The 17,113-nt window shown below is 51.9% G+C and overlaps 3 protein-coding genes across 13 annotated transcripts in view; 2 read left to right on the top strand and 1 right to left on the bottom strand.

Moving 5' to 3' along the window:
• Nucleotides 1-380: 380 nt before the first annotated feature.
• On the top strand, nucleotides 381-4,373 carry RAB34 (RAB34, member RAS oncogene family). 3 transcript variants are annotated; one of them, XM_039886149.1, is made up of 11 exons: nucleotides 381-554; nucleotides 1,219-1,431; nucleotides 1,651-1,742; nucleotides 2,603-2,668; nucleotides 2,770-2,871; nucleotides 2,970-3,034; nucleotides 3,161-3,212; nucleotides 3,385-3,466; nucleotides 3,542-3,632; nucleotides 3,765-3,872; nucleotides 3,955-4,373. In XM_039886149.1, exons 2-11 carry the CDS (start codon nucleotides 1,378-1,380, stop codon nucleotides 4,020-4,022), a joined length of 780 nt encoding a protein of 259 aa, XP_039742083.1. In that variant the 5' UTR covers nucleotides 381-554; nucleotides 1,219-1,377; the 3' UTR covers nucleotides 4,023-4,373. The 3 variants fall into 3 exon arrangements, with proteins under 3 accessions (XP_039742083.1, XP_039742082.1, XP_039742084.1); XM_039886148.1 differs by having other exon boundaries at nucleotides 2,600-2,668; XM_039886150.1 differs by lacking the exon at nucleotides 381-554 and having other exon boundaries at nucleotides 1,186-1,431.
• A 1,613-nt stretch (nucleotides 4,374-5,986) lies between these two features.
• On the top strand, nucleotides 5,987-14,797 carry PROCA1 (protein interacting with cyclin A1). 8 transcript variants are annotated; one of them, XM_039886137.1, is made up of 5 exons: nucleotides 5,987-7,212; nucleotides 10,886-11,081; nucleotides 13,065-13,200; nucleotides 13,479-13,637; nucleotides 13,721-14,797. In XM_039886137.1, exons 2-5 carry the CDS (start codon nucleotides 10,937-10,939, stop codon nucleotides 14,409-14,411), a joined length of 1,131 nt encoding a protein of 376 aa, XP_039742071.1. In that variant the 5' UTR covers nucleotides 5,987-7,212; nucleotides 10,886-10,936; the 3' UTR covers nucleotides 14,412-14,797. The 8 variants fall into 8 exon arrangements, with proteins under 8 accessions (XP_039742071.1, XP_039742075.1, XP_039742070.1 ...); XM_039886136.1 differs by having other exon boundaries at nucleotides 5,988-7,212; nucleotides 11,004-11,081; XM_039886139.1 differs by lacking the exon at nucleotides 5,987-7,212 and adding an exon at nucleotides 7,236-7,904 and having other exon boundaries at nucleotides 11,004-11,081.
• Nucleotides 14,798-16,230: 1,433 nt separating this feature from the next.
• Nucleotides 16,231-17,113, bottom strand: part of SUPT6H (SPT6 homolog, histone chaperone and transcription elongation factor) — a 29,407-nt gene continuing 28,524 nt past the window's right edge. Inside the window, exon 37 of one of the 2 annotated variants that reach the window (XM_039886105.1) lies at nucleotides 16,231-17,017. In XM_039886105.1, coding sequence (XP_039742039.1) covers nucleotides 16,831-17,017 — 187 coding nt within the window. In that variant the 3' untranslated portion in view covers nucleotides 16,231-16,830. The remainder of the gene's footprint in view (nucleotides 17,018-17,113) is intronic. The other variant, XM_039886104.1, reaches the window with a different exon arrangement.

Below are 17,113 nucleotides of genomic sequence, written 5' to 3'. Positions count from 1 at the left end.
ACCTACCTCTTGCCTCTTGGAACCATATTTCCCCTTTGACGGTGAGATTTGTTGTGTGCTACCCCTTCTTCCATCCTGCAGAACTACGAAATGTAAAAGTCCTTGGGAAGATTCCAAAGGAGTTAGAGCGAAGAACGCCCATACCAGAGGGGAGTCCTCATGTTCTGGAGCAGTGAGCTCCTCAGAGGGCGGAGTTCCCAGTCCATCTGGCCCTCCTTTACCCTCCATCGAGGGAGGTGGTTTAGTCTTCAGCTTCCCCATCCCTCAATCAACACCGTAGCCTTCGAGAAAAAGACGCTAGATCTCGGACGTCTCTCTCTATGGTGGGCATACAGCCCGGCCTCTGGCACTCCCTCTCCGTTTCCCCCTAACACCTCCCAGGACAGAAGGGCGAGTGGGGGCAGACTCTATGAGTCATGTTCTGGGCCTGGAGTTGAGAAGGGAAGCGCCGCCTCTCCTTGGGCCCCTTCTCTCCCCCTTATTCCTCCCCGCGGATCCTGGCCCAGCTAGAAACTACGCAGCAATCACCGATTCCCCATCACCAATTCGGCTGGGTAAGGGTCCCCGTGGAGGCGCAGCCCAGCACAGAGATGCAGGGCAGAGCAACCTGAGGGATCCGGATCAGGAGGTTCCAGCATGAGTGGGGGCAGTACTGGTGCCCGTCGGGCGGGGGAGACTGAGCTGGGGCATTGCTGGGAGGAGGAGAGTAGGGGGAGGCCGAGCGGGCTGCGAGGCCGGGAGCTGCCAGGAGAGGGGCGGGAAGGGGGGGGCGGCCCTTCTCCAGGAATTTCCGGGGATCATATTACAACGCTCCAGGAGGAAGAGCGGAGTGGGACGCGAGGCTCTGCAGCGGACAGGGCCTCTCGCCCCCTCTTCCCGCAGCTCGCGGGCCTCGCAGCGCGGTCCCTGCCCACACTGACCCCGTGTGGCGGGGCTGCTCCGCGCCCCGGGGCCACTCTGTTATGGTGGGGCCGCCTCAACCCCGAGTTGTCGTCGGGTCTCCGCGGCCTCGAGTTATTGTAGGAACTATCCGGCCCCGAGTTATTGTAGGGTCTGCGCGGGCCCGGGAACCCCGAGACGGAACTCCCCGCCCACATTTGGCGACCGAGGGGCCTCCCCGCCCCCGAGTCATCTTCGGGACTCCCCGTGCCCGGGTGATTGTGGGTTCGCCCCGGCCCCAGGTGATTGTCTCATCCCCGTGGCCCGCGGTGGTCGTAGCGTCCCCAAGGCCCCGGGCTCCCGTAGGCTCTCCGTGGCCCCGAGTTATCGTCGGGACACCTAGGTCGCGTGTGATTGTCGGGTCTGCACGGGCTCGGGTCGCTGGGGCGGATCAGGCCTCCGCGCCTTCTCTGGGTGCCCCGCAAGGCCGCAGACAAGATGAACATTCTGGCGCCGGTGCGGAGGGACCGCGTCCTGGCGGAGCTGCCCCAGGTAGGCGCCAGGGCCACGTCGGGCTTCTGGCTGCGGTGGAGTATGGGCGGAGAGGAGGCGGCACCAGACCGGTTAGAGGCTTGGGCCCAGCCCTGCGGCCGAGCTAGGCCTGCTGCTTCTGAGTGGTCCTCTCCCCACCCCCAGCCCTGGGGTCTTAGCTGCGGGACAAGGGCCAGGAGTGGGTAGTGGGTAAGTTCCATTCTCTTACAACCCTGTCAGTGCCTGAGGAAGGAGGCCGCTTTGCACGTGCTCAAAGATTTCCACCCCCGCGTCACCTGCGCCTGCCAGGAACACCGGACAGGCACCGTGGGGTGAGTTGGAGACACCCAAAACAAAGAAAGGAAGTCTCAGGAGATTCTGTAGTCAAAGCAAGGGTAATGTGGCTCCATTGCGGCCTTGTGGCTCCATTGCGGCCTCTACCAGCTATATGGTTATTCCCCCTTTTTTATGCCCTTGTGTTAACCGACTCCTTTATTCCCAGCAAAGTTTTGGTGTGTCCTATGAAATAGGGTTAGGTAGAAAGGTGGTAGTTCAGTTTCTGACACAGAGAAGGTATGCAGCATGAAGGGGTGGTCACCAGCTCAGCTTTCCACATACCATCCATTTGAGCCCCGGGGGAAGGGAGGGGAGGACGCTGTACCTGCACTGATGTGTCCCATGGGGAAGAATACTAATAACAGTTACTAATGGCAGTTGCCACCATTAAGGGAGCATTTACTATGTGCCAGGTAGTGTGTTGGATACTGTTGTTATTATCTTATTAAATGGAAAACACCATTACTTTTAAGCTGTATCCTGATTTCGGAAATGTTAAAATGTGGGGGGGCGGGGGAATTTGTTTCAGAATATTGAACGTTATCTCATTTTAACTTTCATAACAACCCAATAAAATATATTCTAAATCTCCACTTAATAAATATTGAAATTGAGACAAAGAGCCTAAATAACATTCTAAGTCACATAGCTAGTAAGTGTGAGAGCTAAGATTCAAATTCTTGTCTCTGATACTGAAGCACAAAACGCTCCTTGCCAGCACATCTGTCCAGGCAAGTTACCTAGGAGGCCTGCTGTTTATGGTGCAGCTACCTCGTGAACCTACTAGGGAACATTGGGACTCCCTAGAGTGAAAGAGCTTGTACCTATTCCTCCTGCCCCATCTTACGTCCAGCAGATTTAAGATCTCCAAGGTCATCGTGGTGGGGGACCTGTCAGTGGGGAAGACTTGTCTCATAAATAGGTAAGAGGGTGCTAGAGCTGAGCTGGGTTGGGCTGGACAGGGTGGCTCAGGACTAGCCAGGTGGGTTGGGCTCAGGGACAAAGCATCTGGTGCTTCCTCAGGTTCTGTAAAGATACCTTCGATAAGAATTACAAGGCCACCATTGGAGTGGACTTTGAGATGGAACGATTTGAGGTGTTGGGCATCCCCTTCAGTCTGCAGCTGTAAGTGCTTCCTCCACCCCTTCTAGCCATTTCTCCAGCACCTACACCCCACCTATCCAACACCCCCATACCTGTGTTTTACCCCTCCTTCCTCCCAGCTGGGATACTGCTGGACAGGAGAGGTTCAAATGCATTGCATCAACCTACTATCGAGGAGCTCAAGGTAAGGGTTTAGGTGAAATGGTGTAAGTGAGTACACCTGGTCTCGTAATCTAGGGCTGGGGGATTATGTAAATGAGCCACTCGTATCTTCCCTGTCAACCTGGGACTATTTCTGCCCCTCTTGTAGCCATCATTATTGTATTCAACCTGAATGATGTGGCCTCCCTGGAACACACCAAGTATGTGGGGATGCTGAAATATGATGGGACTCTGGGAAGAGAGGGTGGTCAGGGGCATGGTAGGGAAAGGAAGAATCCATCTAGGAGCAGAGAAAGGGTAATTGGGCATATGAGTGTCAGTGGAAGGAGCCTGTCCAACTCACTTGTCCCTTACTGTCACCATCTGTGACAGGCAGTGGCTAGCTGATGCACTCAGGGAGAATGACCCATCCAGCGTGCTTCTCTTCCTTGTGGGTTCCAAGAAGGACTTGAGTGTGAGTATGCTGGTGTGGGGGACTTCCCAACTTGGTGAAGAAACCTTTCCCCATCTGACTCTGACTTTCCCTAAGACTCCTGCTCAGTATGTGCTAATGGAGAGAGATGCACTCAAGGTGGCCCAAGAGATGAAGGCTGAATACTGGGCAGTTTCATCTCTCACTGGTGAGTAAGAGGCATCAGGCCTTCTGCTGTGGCATTCCTGCCTACCTTGCCTCTCACTCCTACACCTCCAGCTGTGCCCAATGACCCTAGACCTACAACTCCCCCTGAGCACCTATCTATTCCCTGTGTCAGGTGAAAATGTCCGGGAATTCTTTTTCCGTGTGGCAGCACTGACCTTTGAGGCCAACGTGCTGGCTGAGCTGGAGAAATCAGGGGCCCGGCGCATTGGGGATGTTGTCCGTGAGTGCCCGCCTGGGTGAGGGTGGCAGAGAGCATGGGGAACCTCCAATCCCTGCTTTACATATTTCCCGCCCTTCTTCAGGCATCAACAGTGATGACAACAACCTCTACTTAACTGCGAACAAGAAGAAGCCCACGTGTTGCCCATGAGGGGTGAGGGACTGTCTAGACACTGCCCCAGCTTTGGGGCACTGTGCCACCTTGACTCCCCCAGAGCTCTACCCATGGACATTTGCACGGACTATTTTTCAAGACCAAAGAGCTGCCCCTTGGTGGCAGAACCCCCAGAGGGGTAATTGGGACCATGCTAGTCGCTTCCTGCTCCTAGGCACCATGCCAAAGACTGGATGCCCCCCTCCTCCAGGGCCTCTCCAGGGTGCTCAGTGGTGGAGAAGTTGTCTCTGCTACTTTTGCTCAGCCTGCTGGGCTTTTGGGTATGAGGATGCTTAATGATCCTGGCCTCACACTGTGCCTTACTCATTAAAATTTCTTCTAGCAGTGTGGGGGTTGGAATTCTTTGTTAGAGATGAGGGATGTGGAATGGCAAGGCTATAGGGCAATCTTGGGACTGGAGTCTCCTGCTGGGATGCTGGCCATCCCTGGCCCCTGGGCAAGCCTCAGGCAAGCTAGGAGCTCAGGGACCAGGTTTAGGAAGCTGCACAGGACTCTCACTGGGTGAGATCTGAATTGTTGGCTTTGAGAGCACTTTCCTTTTGTCCTTTTCCCCCAAATGCATCCTACTTGGTGCTTATACCCAGATTTCCACCATTGGATAATATTTTTCTTTTTTTTCACCCTTTCTGCTGTCTCTTTAAAAAATACTTCTCCGAGGGCACACAGTGAGAAGTGATTGAGTTTTGGATACTTTTCGAGTTGACCAGAAAGCCCACGGAGGGTAGGGGCGGGGGTCTTACTCAGAAGATGTGCTATCTTGGGAGGTGGTTCCATAGAGTAGTATTTAGTACATCTGCTTTACATGCAGAAGGTCCTGGGTTCCTGCCCTAGTGAAGCCACAGTCCATTCCCTGGGCACGCCAGGCCCCCACAGGCGCCCCAGCGAGAGGGAGGAGATGCCCCGCCTTCAGAGATCCAGTTCTTAAGGGGAGATGGCAACATTTGTAGGTCAGAGGTGAAAGTGTGGGGAGGAATTAAAAAAAAAAAAGATGTGCTATATAATACCTATTAGTGATATGAACATAAAATTAAGTGGTATCTTTTTTACATTTTAAAACATGGAGAACTAAATGGAATAAAAAATAAGATGTATATTTTTCTCTCTTAAAAAAAAAAAAAGACATGTTCTGAGGAGGACTTGCATTTAAATCCTCGCTGTCCATCCTGGGACATTCAGGCAAATCATTTATCCTGTCTCAATTTCCTCATCTGTAAAATGAGGCTAATAATACTGATGAGGTTTTATGGATGAAATAAGGTACAGCACTAATACATAGAGCTCAAAAACCTTAACTATTATAATAACTATTTGAGAGAAGAGTGACTAAGAACTTGGCTCACTCTTGACACCTGACCCAGAGCTATATAGATTGGCTGAAAGTATCTCAGACATCTGGACCAACAATGGAGAGACATGTCCTGGTGCCATCCTGGAAGGCCATGGAGAGTCACAATTAGAACACAGATCTTGGCTCCCAAGTCAGCAAGTGCTCTGTCCATTCTATGCCTGATTCCATTCTCACCCAGCTACTCTGTTCTGGGTGGGTTAGCTTTTCTGCACACTCCCCCTTCTGGCTTCCCCTCTTCTGCTGTTCCAAGAGTTAGTGGTCTGGGCCGTAGTTCTACTGTAACTCAGGTTACTGGTTACTGGGTCTGGATGAAAGTGAATGTTGACACTGAGCAGCAGCAGGAGAGGCCCATGATGACTCTGCAGGAGAACATTTTAAATACCATCCTCTCTATTCCATCCTATGAGGCATAACCTGACCTTGGAGCCTGGTGTGGAATGTTGGTGATGCGGCTTTAATATTTTTCATACTCTCCTGGGATTGTTCATCTCTGTTCCTTCACAGGACTGTACTCCTCACTCCTTGCCTTGCACAGAGCATGGAACTGTGTGTGTGTGTGTGTGTGTGTGTGTGTGTGTGTGTGTGTGTGTGTGTGTGTGTGAAGCCTGCACCACAATATTGCTATGGAGTGTTAGTGCTGTGTAAAATGTGGGAACAGGGGTATGGGTTTGTGTTCTGGGTGGTGTCTGTGAGTGGCATATGCATGTTGTGTGGTATTTTTTTATGTGCGCTACGTATGTGATACATGCATGTGTAGTGTGTATGTTGTGCTTAAGGGTGTGAAGGGTGTGCGATGCGAGGGGTGTGTGTAGTAGGTTACTATGAATGCAGTTGCTCCTGTTCCCTCTGGGCAAGCCTATGGAGACACATTAGGTTGCATGACGGAAATCAAAACACTAGCTCAAAAACCTTAACTATTATAACTATTTTGGGAAAGAGCGACCAAGACTCTAGCTCTACGTTGACATCTTTAGTGGGCAGTATTTCTGTGAGTCTGGGTACCCCATGGGGGACTAGGAGGAAACGCTGGTTAGGGGCTCTAGGGGTGGACGCCACAAGGGTTCTGGGAGCCGACATCAAGTCCTTATCCGCCGGGCCTGCGGGCAGAAAGACAGTGAGTGAGCCTGGCCTCCCGCCAGGGCAAGAGGAACCTCAGAAGAGCTGGGTTGGTGGGGCAGAGGTTGGAGGCGATAGCTCCCTAAGCAGCTGGAGAAGTTCACGTGTAGATTGGGGGAGGGGCTAAGGGCCGTGGCAAAGTTCGGAAGGATTGGGAGGGGCGGGGAGCCTGCTGAAGTGTGCGGTTGAGAGAATGGATGGGGCGGGGCTAGAGGCGGGGCTAGAGTCTGGAGGGTAGGACTAAGAACTGGGGGAAGATCTGGAGAGGAACTAGGGATGGAAGTGAGGGCTGGGCCTGAGCGACCGACCTAAGGTTTAGGCCTGAGGTAAAGGGGAGGTACTAAGGCTAAAGTGGGACAGGGAGGGAGGTGCCTGGAAGGAGTTGGGGTACCCCGGATGAAGAGTGCCGCTGAAGCTTAGACTTGGGCTAAGAAGACAACGCAGCCTAGAGCGGAGGCGGGGGGAGGTGGGTGGAGGGATTGAGCAAGCATGAGGCGGAGTTGAAGACTGAACGGAGGCGAAACTGAGATTGGGGTTTACAGTTGGCTCGGCCAAACAGAGGTTCACGTTCGGACTTCTGCGAGGAAGTCTTGTAGAAAGGAAGAACTGGGCTGAGAGAGATGTGGGTTAGGACGACGGTTGAAAGGTGGACTGAGGAAAAGACTAAGGACAATGCCGACATCTGGGATGAAAGCAGCAGGGGTAAGGAGAAGGCGGGGCAGATTAGGGGAGGGCTTTGAGCTGGGGCCATGGCCGAGGGGCTGGCCTCAGGCCCCAAGGAAGGTGTAGAACCAGAGAGCCTGACGAAGGAGGCGGGGCCAAGGGCTGGGCTGGGCCGAGGCGGAGTTAGAGTCTGGAGACCGGCTCATTGAACCAATGATTGAGGACTGGGGTTCTGAGGACCTGGAGAGGAGCCTTCAGGTTTGGCTGGGGCAGTCTGGCTGGAGCCAGAGTTGAAACTCCTGTTTGTACGGCTGGAAGGCATCAATGTACCGCAGCCGGTGTCCCGGACTGTCGCCCAAGAAGTGTGGGGCCTGGCCAATGGTCCAGTGTTCACCCTGTCGCCGGGACTGGGGCGGACGTTTCCATTGATTCTAAGGGCCTGAAAGAGTCTGGAGGTTCCATGTATGACATCACAATCGCCTACAGATGTGGGCGGGGCCAGGGAGGCCTTTCCAAGGAGACGGGTGCACACTGCCCCTGCCTTGCTCCCTCCTCGTCCCTCTTTCCCTTCCTTGGTTTCTCCCTCCCTTCCTTCCTTCTTCCTTCCTCCCCCCACCCCACTTTCAGCTGCTCTGGTGTCCAACCTGGAACCCCACCGCCTGTGCTGCAAGGGCGGAGGGAGCTCCTCAGCCCGCAGGACTGAGAAGATTCTGTACAAATGAGCATAACCTGTGAGTTTTGAGTTAGGCCCTTGCACCCCAATTTATATCCTACTGAAAGAGACCACAAGCTTCCCTCTTCCTTTCAAGCTATCATTGTCCTCATTCATTATGAAGTCCCCCCTCTGTCCAACCTCAGTCACTTGTACCTCAGGAGCTCTGGACTGCTGCTTCGGTCAGAGCTCTCTCTCTGTGAAACTAGAGAGCATATTGCCTTCCTCAGACCTAAGAAGTTACTAAATCCCTCCCCTTGGCAAGCAATTATGATTGTCAGGGCTTCTTGGGGACTTGGGGGAAGTTAGTGGACTATGCATATATGTCTCTTTCATTGTGACTCTGGAGAGAGCAAAGAAAGTGGAGTCAGACAAAGCAGAGTGTGAATCCTGACCCTGGCTGAAGGCCCTCTGGCCTGACCTTAGGCCCAGGCTGGATAAAGGAAAATGTGGAGTCAGGATTAGGTAAAACCAGAGGATGAGGAACTGTCTGTGTTAGAGTTGAGCAAGTGTAGTAGGAAGTGACAGCTGACAGGACAGATTTTGGATAGGAACCTCAAGTAGACAGGGCTGAAAGAGTACAGACTATGGAGCCAGGAAGACTGGGTTTGAATCATATCTCTGCCATCTATTAACTTGTGTCTTTGGACAAGTTACTTATTCTGAGTCTCTGCATCCCCCAGCCATAGATTGGGCTGTGGTCAGCATTCAGAACTAAAGGCATATTTTAAAAGCCCAGCACAGTGCCTGACATTGGGAAGATGCTCATCCTGGGCCAATTTCCTTTCCCTAGAAGAGTTTCCAAGTTTGAACCCTGGGCAGAATCTCCACTGCCATAGCCCTGTTGTGGCCCCTTTGGGGGTTTTATTCTATTCTGTTCATGTATTTATTCAATCAACCAACACTTACTGAGTACTTTCCATGTCCCAGGATCTGTAGAAACAGACAGATGAAATATGGGCCTTTTTCTCAAGTTGCTATAAATACATGAGGTACTATGGCAGGATAAAGGGGCACAAGACATGTGTGACCAATTCTACTTGGATAGCATTGTTCTTTCCAAGATGAGCAGGTATTTCTGGGGAGTGGGAGGCAGGAGAGAATGGAGAAGGGAGGGGTAGGAAGAGGATTGGATGAGGGGGAAGAACTGATAGCTGAGAAAGGAACAAGGGCCAGGGTCAGAGGCGGGGCAGTCATGTCATGATAAGGAGTTTGTACTTCATCCCGAAGGCAATAGAATGCTATTAAAGAGTAGGAAGATGGTTGAGCAGTTGGCATTCTAGAAAACTCATTTTGGCTGTTTTATGAGGACTGGATGAGGGTAGTAAGACAGGAGGCAGGGAGGCCAGGTAGGAGGCTACTGCGTTTGTCTCAGTCAGAGAGATAATGAGTTTCTGAACCAAGACAGAGGTAGATGTGGGGGCAGTTAGGCATGGCAAGACTTGGTTATCAAGTTGGCGTAGAAGTGAGGGAAAGGATGATCCCTAGATTTCTAGCTATGGTGTCTGTTGCTCTCTGGAATGGAAGATATAAGAGGAGATAGTTCATGGAGGGTAGGGAGAAGATGGTTTGTTCGTGTGGGACATGCTGGTCTAAGATGTTTGGGAATGTCTAAAAGGATATTGGCTACGTGCTCAGAAAAGCAGTCTGGATTGGAGACCCATTTTATTGTTGGATGCTGAAACCACAGAAGTGGATGACATTGTCCAAGACAAGCTTGTAGAATATTCTGAGAGGAGGCCAAAGACAGAACCCTGGTAATAATCAGTTTAAGATGTACAGCAGAGGAAGAGGGGACAGTATAGGAGTCAGGAAAGAACTAAAAAGCTAGTCAAAGAAGGAAGAGAGAGACAAGTGAGGTCTGCATGGAAGCCAAAGGAACAGAGTTTGCAGAAAAAAGAGATTGATTGGTCAACAGGGTCAAGTGAGATGAGATGAAAATAAGGCCGCTAGTTTTGGCTATTGGGAAATTGTTGATAGCCTTTGCCTGGGCTATTCTAATAGAGAGCTTGGGATGGCTGCCATGTGTATGTGGTTGGAATATAGAGAGAGGTGGGGATTCTGAGTTCACTGAAGGTAGAGACTGGGCCTCCTTCACTGGTGTCTATCAAATGAGTGAGTGAATAAACTTGAAAAAGAAGAGTGGGAGAAGCAGTGGTAGAGGAAGAAACAGGGTTCATAGTGTTTTGTTTAAAGGTGTTCATAGACTGTAGTGAAAACAAAAATTAAAAAAGGAGGTGAAAATTCTGGCTGGGACCTAGAGTTCAGGTGCTTTGGGCAGGAGGAAGGAGGGACACTTCCCCAGGCATGAGAAGAGTTGATGAAGGTGGGAACAGCCACAGATGAGGCTGATGAAGTGACCTTCTGAGGGTGAAAGTTTCCAGGGAAGTGCTTGAAGTTTTATTCAAAGATTCAATAAACTGGGAGTACTTACTGTGCCGTGGAAAACAGAAGGAACGGTCCAGGGACTTATAGAACGATGACCAAGTGCCACTGAAGGCCCAGCTGAAGTCCCTTTCTTAAGCGGGACTCCGCTTCTGTGTCCCAAAGGACAAAGCTTTTTGTGGGAAGAAAGGAAAGTGGCAGACTCTCCCCTGTGGTTGCTGATGGAACTGCTGTTTCAATTGGAGTTCTGCTTGGGGACGACCTCTGACCAGGCTCCACATATCCTGGGACTATTCCTAGAACTTTCCCTCCTTGCCGGGATTATGGCTCACTCCTATTATTACTCCAGATTCAGCTCCTATTCTGCTTCTTTCAAGAAGTCTTTCCTAATCCCACCCTATTCCCTACCATCTCAGGAGGTGTCCTTGTTCTTTGCTCCCTTAGGCCTTCCTCCTCACCATTTCCCTCCCTCTGTGTATCACACCAAAGTCATGAACTGTTTGTTCCACGTATGTCCTTCTTCCACCCACCCCCTCTCCCAGCCCCTTGAGACAGGGGTAGTTTTTGTTTTTGTTTTTGTTTTGTTTTGTTTTGTTTAAATCTCTGCATCTCCAGGATGCAGCTGGGGCCCGACACTGACACGTGGAGCTTCTCAGAAAATGTTTGATGACTGAATGGTGTGTGAGGTGTGTGGGGGAGGGGATGCCGCTGCTGCCACTCTGTACTCTCTCAGATATAAACAGGTTACCCAGCTGGGAAAGAAGACATCTGCATGTGGCGTCTAGCACTGATGCATCTACCTTCTCTGAAGGTGGGTCCAGGGGAATCTCTAGCCCTAGGGGTCCCCACCATCTCTCACTTGGGAAAGCTGACTCCCAATAGTAGGCAGGATGGAGAAAGTGTTTGGTCTTGAAGGGTTACCCAGAAGCCCCATCCCCACCCATCCTGTACTCATGCTAGAGAGGGCTACTTTCTGGAGGCCACGATCACCCGTTTCCTTTGTATAGCATCTTATGGTGCACAAATATCTTTGACATGTGAACTGAGTCCTCCTAACAACCCTGCAAAATAGATATTACCACCATCCCCATTTTGTGGACAAGGAAATGAAGGCTCAGAGAAGTAAACTGGCCCTAGGTCACCCGGCTAATAAGTGACAGAGCTAAGATTTGGACTCAGGCCTGAGTCCAAAGTTCAGGACACTTGTCACTATGCTGCCCTTTGCCCCGATTCAGCAGTGCTGAAGAAAGCTGAGGTGGTGGTGGTATTCCAAGGTCTTGCCTCAAATGCCTTATGAAGAATGGGCATGAGAGGAGAGGAAGCAGACAGGGAGGCCACCAAATGGGTCAGGAGTGTATGGGGGGCCTAGGACCATCACAGCCTGGTAGGGGGAAGGGAAGGGAAGAGAAATGTGGGGCAAGGCTCAGACCAAGCTGCTGCCTACTCGTCTCTTAAATACTTCAAGGCCGTCTAACCCCCAACCTGGGTTATGAGGTCTTGCCCCAGTTCTACCTCTCATAGGGGCTGGATAAAAAGGTGAAAGCCTCCTGGCCTGTTTGGAGGGAGTTAGTCAGTGATAGCAGCACCCCATGCCAGACTGCCATGGAAGTCTCAAGTGCTCACCCACTTCTTCCTCCCAAGGTGGGTGGAGCCAGAGTCAGGGGGGACCTACAGGAAGGTGCCTTGTCCTTTCTGCCCCTGGTGTGTGAGACCTTGGACATGTGAAGTTACTTCACAGGCTTACCTTTTAAGAAGGTGGCTGGAGGGGATATCCATTGGTAGACTGGAACCTTAGGGAGGGTTATAGGTGAGGCAGTGCCAGTAGTGTCCAGTATGTGTCCAGGACTTGCATTTGGCTGAGCAAAAGAGGTGGGAGCCTTTCTCCAAGGCTTTCCCCTAATCCCAAATTCTAATCCCAGCAGCTTCTTCCCTGTGCCCTGGGAAAAGAGACATGGTATCTGTGCTGTCTACAAGGGGTGGAAGGGCTCAGGCTGGGGGCGGGTTGTTCAAGTCTGTGGCTCTAAGGACTGGGGAGAGAGAATGGAGGGGGAGTGGGAACTTGATGAGTAAAGAGCAGGGAAAAGAATCTAGAATGAGTGTGGGAAAGGGGAGAGAAAGGTGTCCAAAGAGAAAAGGGGCTTGGAGAAGAAAGGCGGGAAAACAGAAGAACGAGAGTCAGAAGCCAAGAAGCATGACATGTGGTGGGTTAGACCTTAGCTCCCTCCCCTCTATGCTTGAGTCATCGTGTTGTAGCAGGCCTTGGGGACTGGAGTGGCTTCAGAAGGTGTGAGGAATCAGATAAAGGCCTCCTGGGCTTATGCAGGGCAGGCATAGGAATTGAGGATACTATTCCTGCTGGCTCTAATAGCTAGGTACTCTGAAGTGGCACTCCACAATCTGCCATAGTACGAGGGCCTTTGCCTACCCCGGTGCCCTGTAAAGTGGGGTAGCTGGTAACTATGAGCAGCTGAGAGGCAAGTGGGAGTCAGTAGAGGGCCCCGGGAAGGTAGGCTCCCATGGAAGGCAGGAGAGGAGGAGAAGCAGGTGTCTCAGGACAGTGGTAAAGGCCTTGGTGAGACATTTTCCTGGGAGTCTGTCAGGGGGTAGGCAAATTCACCCAGTGGACTGGGTGGAGTAGAGTGCTGAGACCTGGAGTTACTACTAGGAAATAGAAACAGCTTGGCAGGGATGGGCGGGGGTGGGTGGGTTGGGGAGGAAGGTGGTGGCAAAGGGGAGACCCATAGATGTGATGCTGCTGTTGCCACCCTGTGTGACCCAGATACCTATCTTTCAGGTGAATTCAAGGACACTGACAGGTGCTGCTGGAAACACAAGCAGTGTGCCGGGCATGTCATCCACCCCTACACCTCTGACTATGTCCACCACGACCTGCACCTGCACTCTGTCAGCCACTGCGACTGTGATTCTAGGTAAGGGCCCTCCTACTTGGAGGATCCACAGCCCAGGAGACTCCTGGGCAGAGCCAGGTATAAACTTTCACTACCGTTCACTCCTTTAGCTTTGACCTGTCACTGCCAGCCTAGCCCCAGCTTTGTAAACCTGGCTCTGCTCTAAAAGCAATGGGGAAGAGGTCTTTTGGCAGCCTGGGCTGAGCCCAGCCAAAGCCCACTGTCCCTCAGGCTTCTGGCTCTGAACCCCTGGAGAGTCCTGGAGGCGTGGGAGTCAGGCTGAGTCCCCTGTGTGGCAGGGTAAAGGACTGCTCAGAGAAGACAAACAGCAGCGGCTCCCGAGGTGTAGGCCCAACCTGCTCCCGAGATGTGGGCTCGACCTATCTCAACATCATCCAGACCCCTTGCTTTGAGTTCATCCCAGAGGAAGAGTATGTGGAGCGGTTCTGGTATGGCTGGTGAGTGCTAGAAGACTGATGGGGGGCACTATAGGGCATCAGCCTCCACTCTCTGTCAGCCTTCTCTTTCCCTGTCCTCCTAGGTGCAAAAGCTACAGGCCTGTTTCTGTGGCAGTGATCCACCATCCCATCCACCATGAGTGTAGGGCAGATGACCTAAATGAAGAGGAGTTGGAGGAGGAGGAAGAGGAGGAGGAGGAGGAGGAAGAAGAAAGCGAGGCTCCCATCCCAACCCAGCTGGGGCCCGTGACCACCACCCCCACTGACACAGGCATAGGCAAGGGCACAGTCACTGGGACCCCCGACTTGGCAGCTCCCATTACCATCTGGCGCTCTGAGAGCCCCACGGGGAAGTCCCAGGGCAAGGTTTTCAAGAAGGTCAAGAAGAAAAAAGAAAAAGACAAAGACAAGGAGGAAGAGACGGACGAGAAGGCAAAGCTGAAGAAAAAAGTCAAGAAGGGCAAGTTGACTAAGAAGAAAAGCCCAGTTAAATCGGAAGCTTCCCCTCCAGACTTGAGCAGGTCAGTAAGCCCAAGGGAGTTGGCCAGGATGTCAGAGTCCAGCCCAGACAGTCGGGAAGACCTGGAGAGTGAGGACAGTTACAATGACCCCAGGCAGGAGGAACCCTCCAGCGAGGATATTGCGGAGTCTTCATCGCCCAGGAAGCGAGAGAAGAACACGGTCCAGGCCAAGAAGCCTGCAGCGAAGGCCTCGCCAGTCAAGAAGGTCAATAAGAGAAAATCTCCCCCCGCATCAAACCCCAATCTCAGTTGAGGCCAGGGCGACCAGGGTGAAGAATAAATGCGATCAAGCCTGTAGCTGACCCCCTGCTGCTATTCTCTCTCCTTCCAATCTGGCTACTTCTGGGGGGAGGAAGTGGGCTCTGGACATAGCTGGAGCAAAGGGGCTAGGGGGCTGTAGGAGTTTCTGAAGGGCAATCCATCTTTCAAGAAGTCCATGGAAAGGTAGGTGGGAGGGTAGGGAAGGAGCACAGCCTGTTTCTCTGTAACACCCTAGGCCCAGGGCAGGAGAAGAGCATGTCTGGGTTGGGTGGGAAGGTGGTTTCCAATCTACTGGGAGACTGGTCTGTGTGAAATCCACTTGGAGACAGGTTGGACTCTCTGCAGTGATACCCCTAATAAACTGAACCTTTTAACCCACTCTGCCACTGTGCCTGGCCTTTCCCTCTTCTAAGTGGCACCAAAGGGAACATGATCCTTTCAGCTGTGTGGCCCCTGCTCCTGCTAGGCCCTTCTAGACTTTGTGCTGAAGTGAACTAAACTGAGTTCCGGGCAAAAGGATAGTGTCTATCCCCTCTCCCAACTCTTGCCAACAAACAGCCAAAAAGATCTTGAATGAAGAAAAGCAAAGAAGGATGCTCGCCAAGTGTGGGCAGCAGTGGCCTTTTCTGAGTTCTCTGCTGAGCCCCAAGCAGAGGAAAGGGAACGGGAAAACCTAGCTTTCCTAGCACCAACTTGCAGAGCTGTGAGACAAAACCCTTGTGAAGAAACAGAGAGATTGGGAATAAAGAATAAAAGAGGCAGTGGGGCTGGGGGAAAGTACCGGGGCCAGGGGATCAGCTTCTACAACAGCCCGGTTCCCTTTTCCAGGGCCAGTGTGTGTGGCGGGAAGCAGATGGGCGTGGGGCCCATCCTGGGGCAGACACACTTGACTTGTGTAGAGGTACTGTCAAAGACTAAGGTACTGCTGGTAAAAAGGGGAGAGGTGCAGGGGCTCAGGTTGAGAAACCTAGATTTACTTGTGGCCTTTCTCCAATGTGCCAAAGAAGTCTACAGATGCTCAACTTACCATGGGTTTACATGCCAATAACCCTGTCATTAAGTTGGAAATAGCCTTGTCGAAAATGCATTTAATACACCTGAACATCACGGCTTAGCCTAGCCTACCTTAAACGTGCTCATAACACTTAAATTAGCCTACAGTTGAGTAGAAGCATCTAACACAAGGAATGCACCATGGAGTATCAGTGGCTGATCACCATGCCCATGCCTGACGATTGTGTGGCTGATGGGGAGCTTCTGCTCTCTAATGCTGCTGCCCAGCGTCATGAAAGAATCCCTTACCACATATTGCTAGCCCTGGAAAAGAGCAAAATCCAAAATTCGAAGCATGGTTTCTGCTGAATGTGTATTGCTTTTGTACCATCATAAAATTGAAAAATTCTAAATTGAACCACTGGAAGCTGAGGACTGACTGTAGTAGGCGCAGTGGGTGGGGTGGCTGTATATGAGTGGAGTAACAGCAGCTAGCATTTACAGAGGCCTTATGAAGTCCCAGGCATTGGGATAAGCCCTTCATTCTCAGTCCTCATGGATGCCCTGGTAAGGTAGGTGTCTCATCTCCATTGTACAGATAAGCTGGCTTAGAGATAATAGGTGTGTTCAAGGTCACAGGGTTGGGAAGTAGAACAGGAATGTGACCCCAGACAATCCGATGCAGAAACTGCCTGCTTTTCTATGAGTCACTGCCCCTTCAAATGTTTGGGGAAGGGAGTCAAGGAACTCTCAGAGCTCCAAACACTGCTTTGAAAGCACCCCCTCAAGAGCCAGAGAGTTGGAGAGACTTTGCCGAGTGCTCTGTAGAAACACTGTTTATTCAAATAATAGGCAGGAAGCGGCGGCAGCAGATGGGTGAGGGTAGCCAGGTGGGGGCCGGGTAGGTTAGCACTGCAACCCTATGTCCCCTGCAATCCTGCTTTAACAGCCACCCAAACTATTGGCATCAGGGTCAGAAATACTTCCCCTCCTTGCCTTCCTGCCCCAGACTGAATAAATAGCATCCATCTCCCCACGAGAGCTGGGGAAGACTCATGTGCTGAGCTTGGTGCCCGGTCACAGCCCAGAGTCAGGTGAGGGCAGAAGCTCAAAATGGCTTGTAGGGAGTAGAATACAAAACTTCCACTCTCATTCTCATCTTCCTCTTCTTTCTCCCCACCACACTCCCCTCCCAGCCTGGTCTCAGGACAGGTGGTTGGTGAGGGCCTGGAGTGGGAGAATTGTTGCTTAGCATACACTGAGCTCAAGTTCGCAAGGCCATCCAGCCTGTTACCCATCCAGGCTGATCACCAAAGAGAATGTCAATTCACGCCACTTTATGGACAGAAAAGGAGGGGCAGGAGTGAGGCAGGCCTCTCCCAGCCTCAGAGGTAACCAGAGTCCTAGGAGCAGGCCCCCTACCGATCCATCTCGTCCAAGAGTGGGGTGGCATCGCCAGCAATGGACATCGGGGTGCTTTCGATCATAGGACTGGGGGAGGGCCGAGGTGTCAGCCGCTGCTTCTGTTTCCGTCGCTCTGCTTCCTTCTCCTGCAGCCACTGCTCTGCCATCTTCCCCCAGTCGATGGCAGCATGGCTGTTGGACCTGGGAAGGAGAATGAGCCTTTGAGACTGGGACACTTAAGGGGCCCAATACAAGGAAGCCTTCTCACCAATCACTGGTGAACATCTACCCTTGCAG

The sequence above is a fragment of the Pteropus medius genome, unplaced genomic scaffold, assembly GCF_902729225.1.
Source record: "Pteropus medius unplaced genomic scaffold, Ma_sr-lr_union100, whole genome shotgun sequence".
Classification (NCBI taxonomy): domain Eukaryota; kingdom Metazoa; phylum Chordata; class Mammalia; order Chiroptera; family Pteropodidae; genus Pteropus; species Pteropus medius.
Note: the sequence above shows the minus strand (reverse complement) of the source record. Positions and strands in the feature narration are given on the sequence as shown.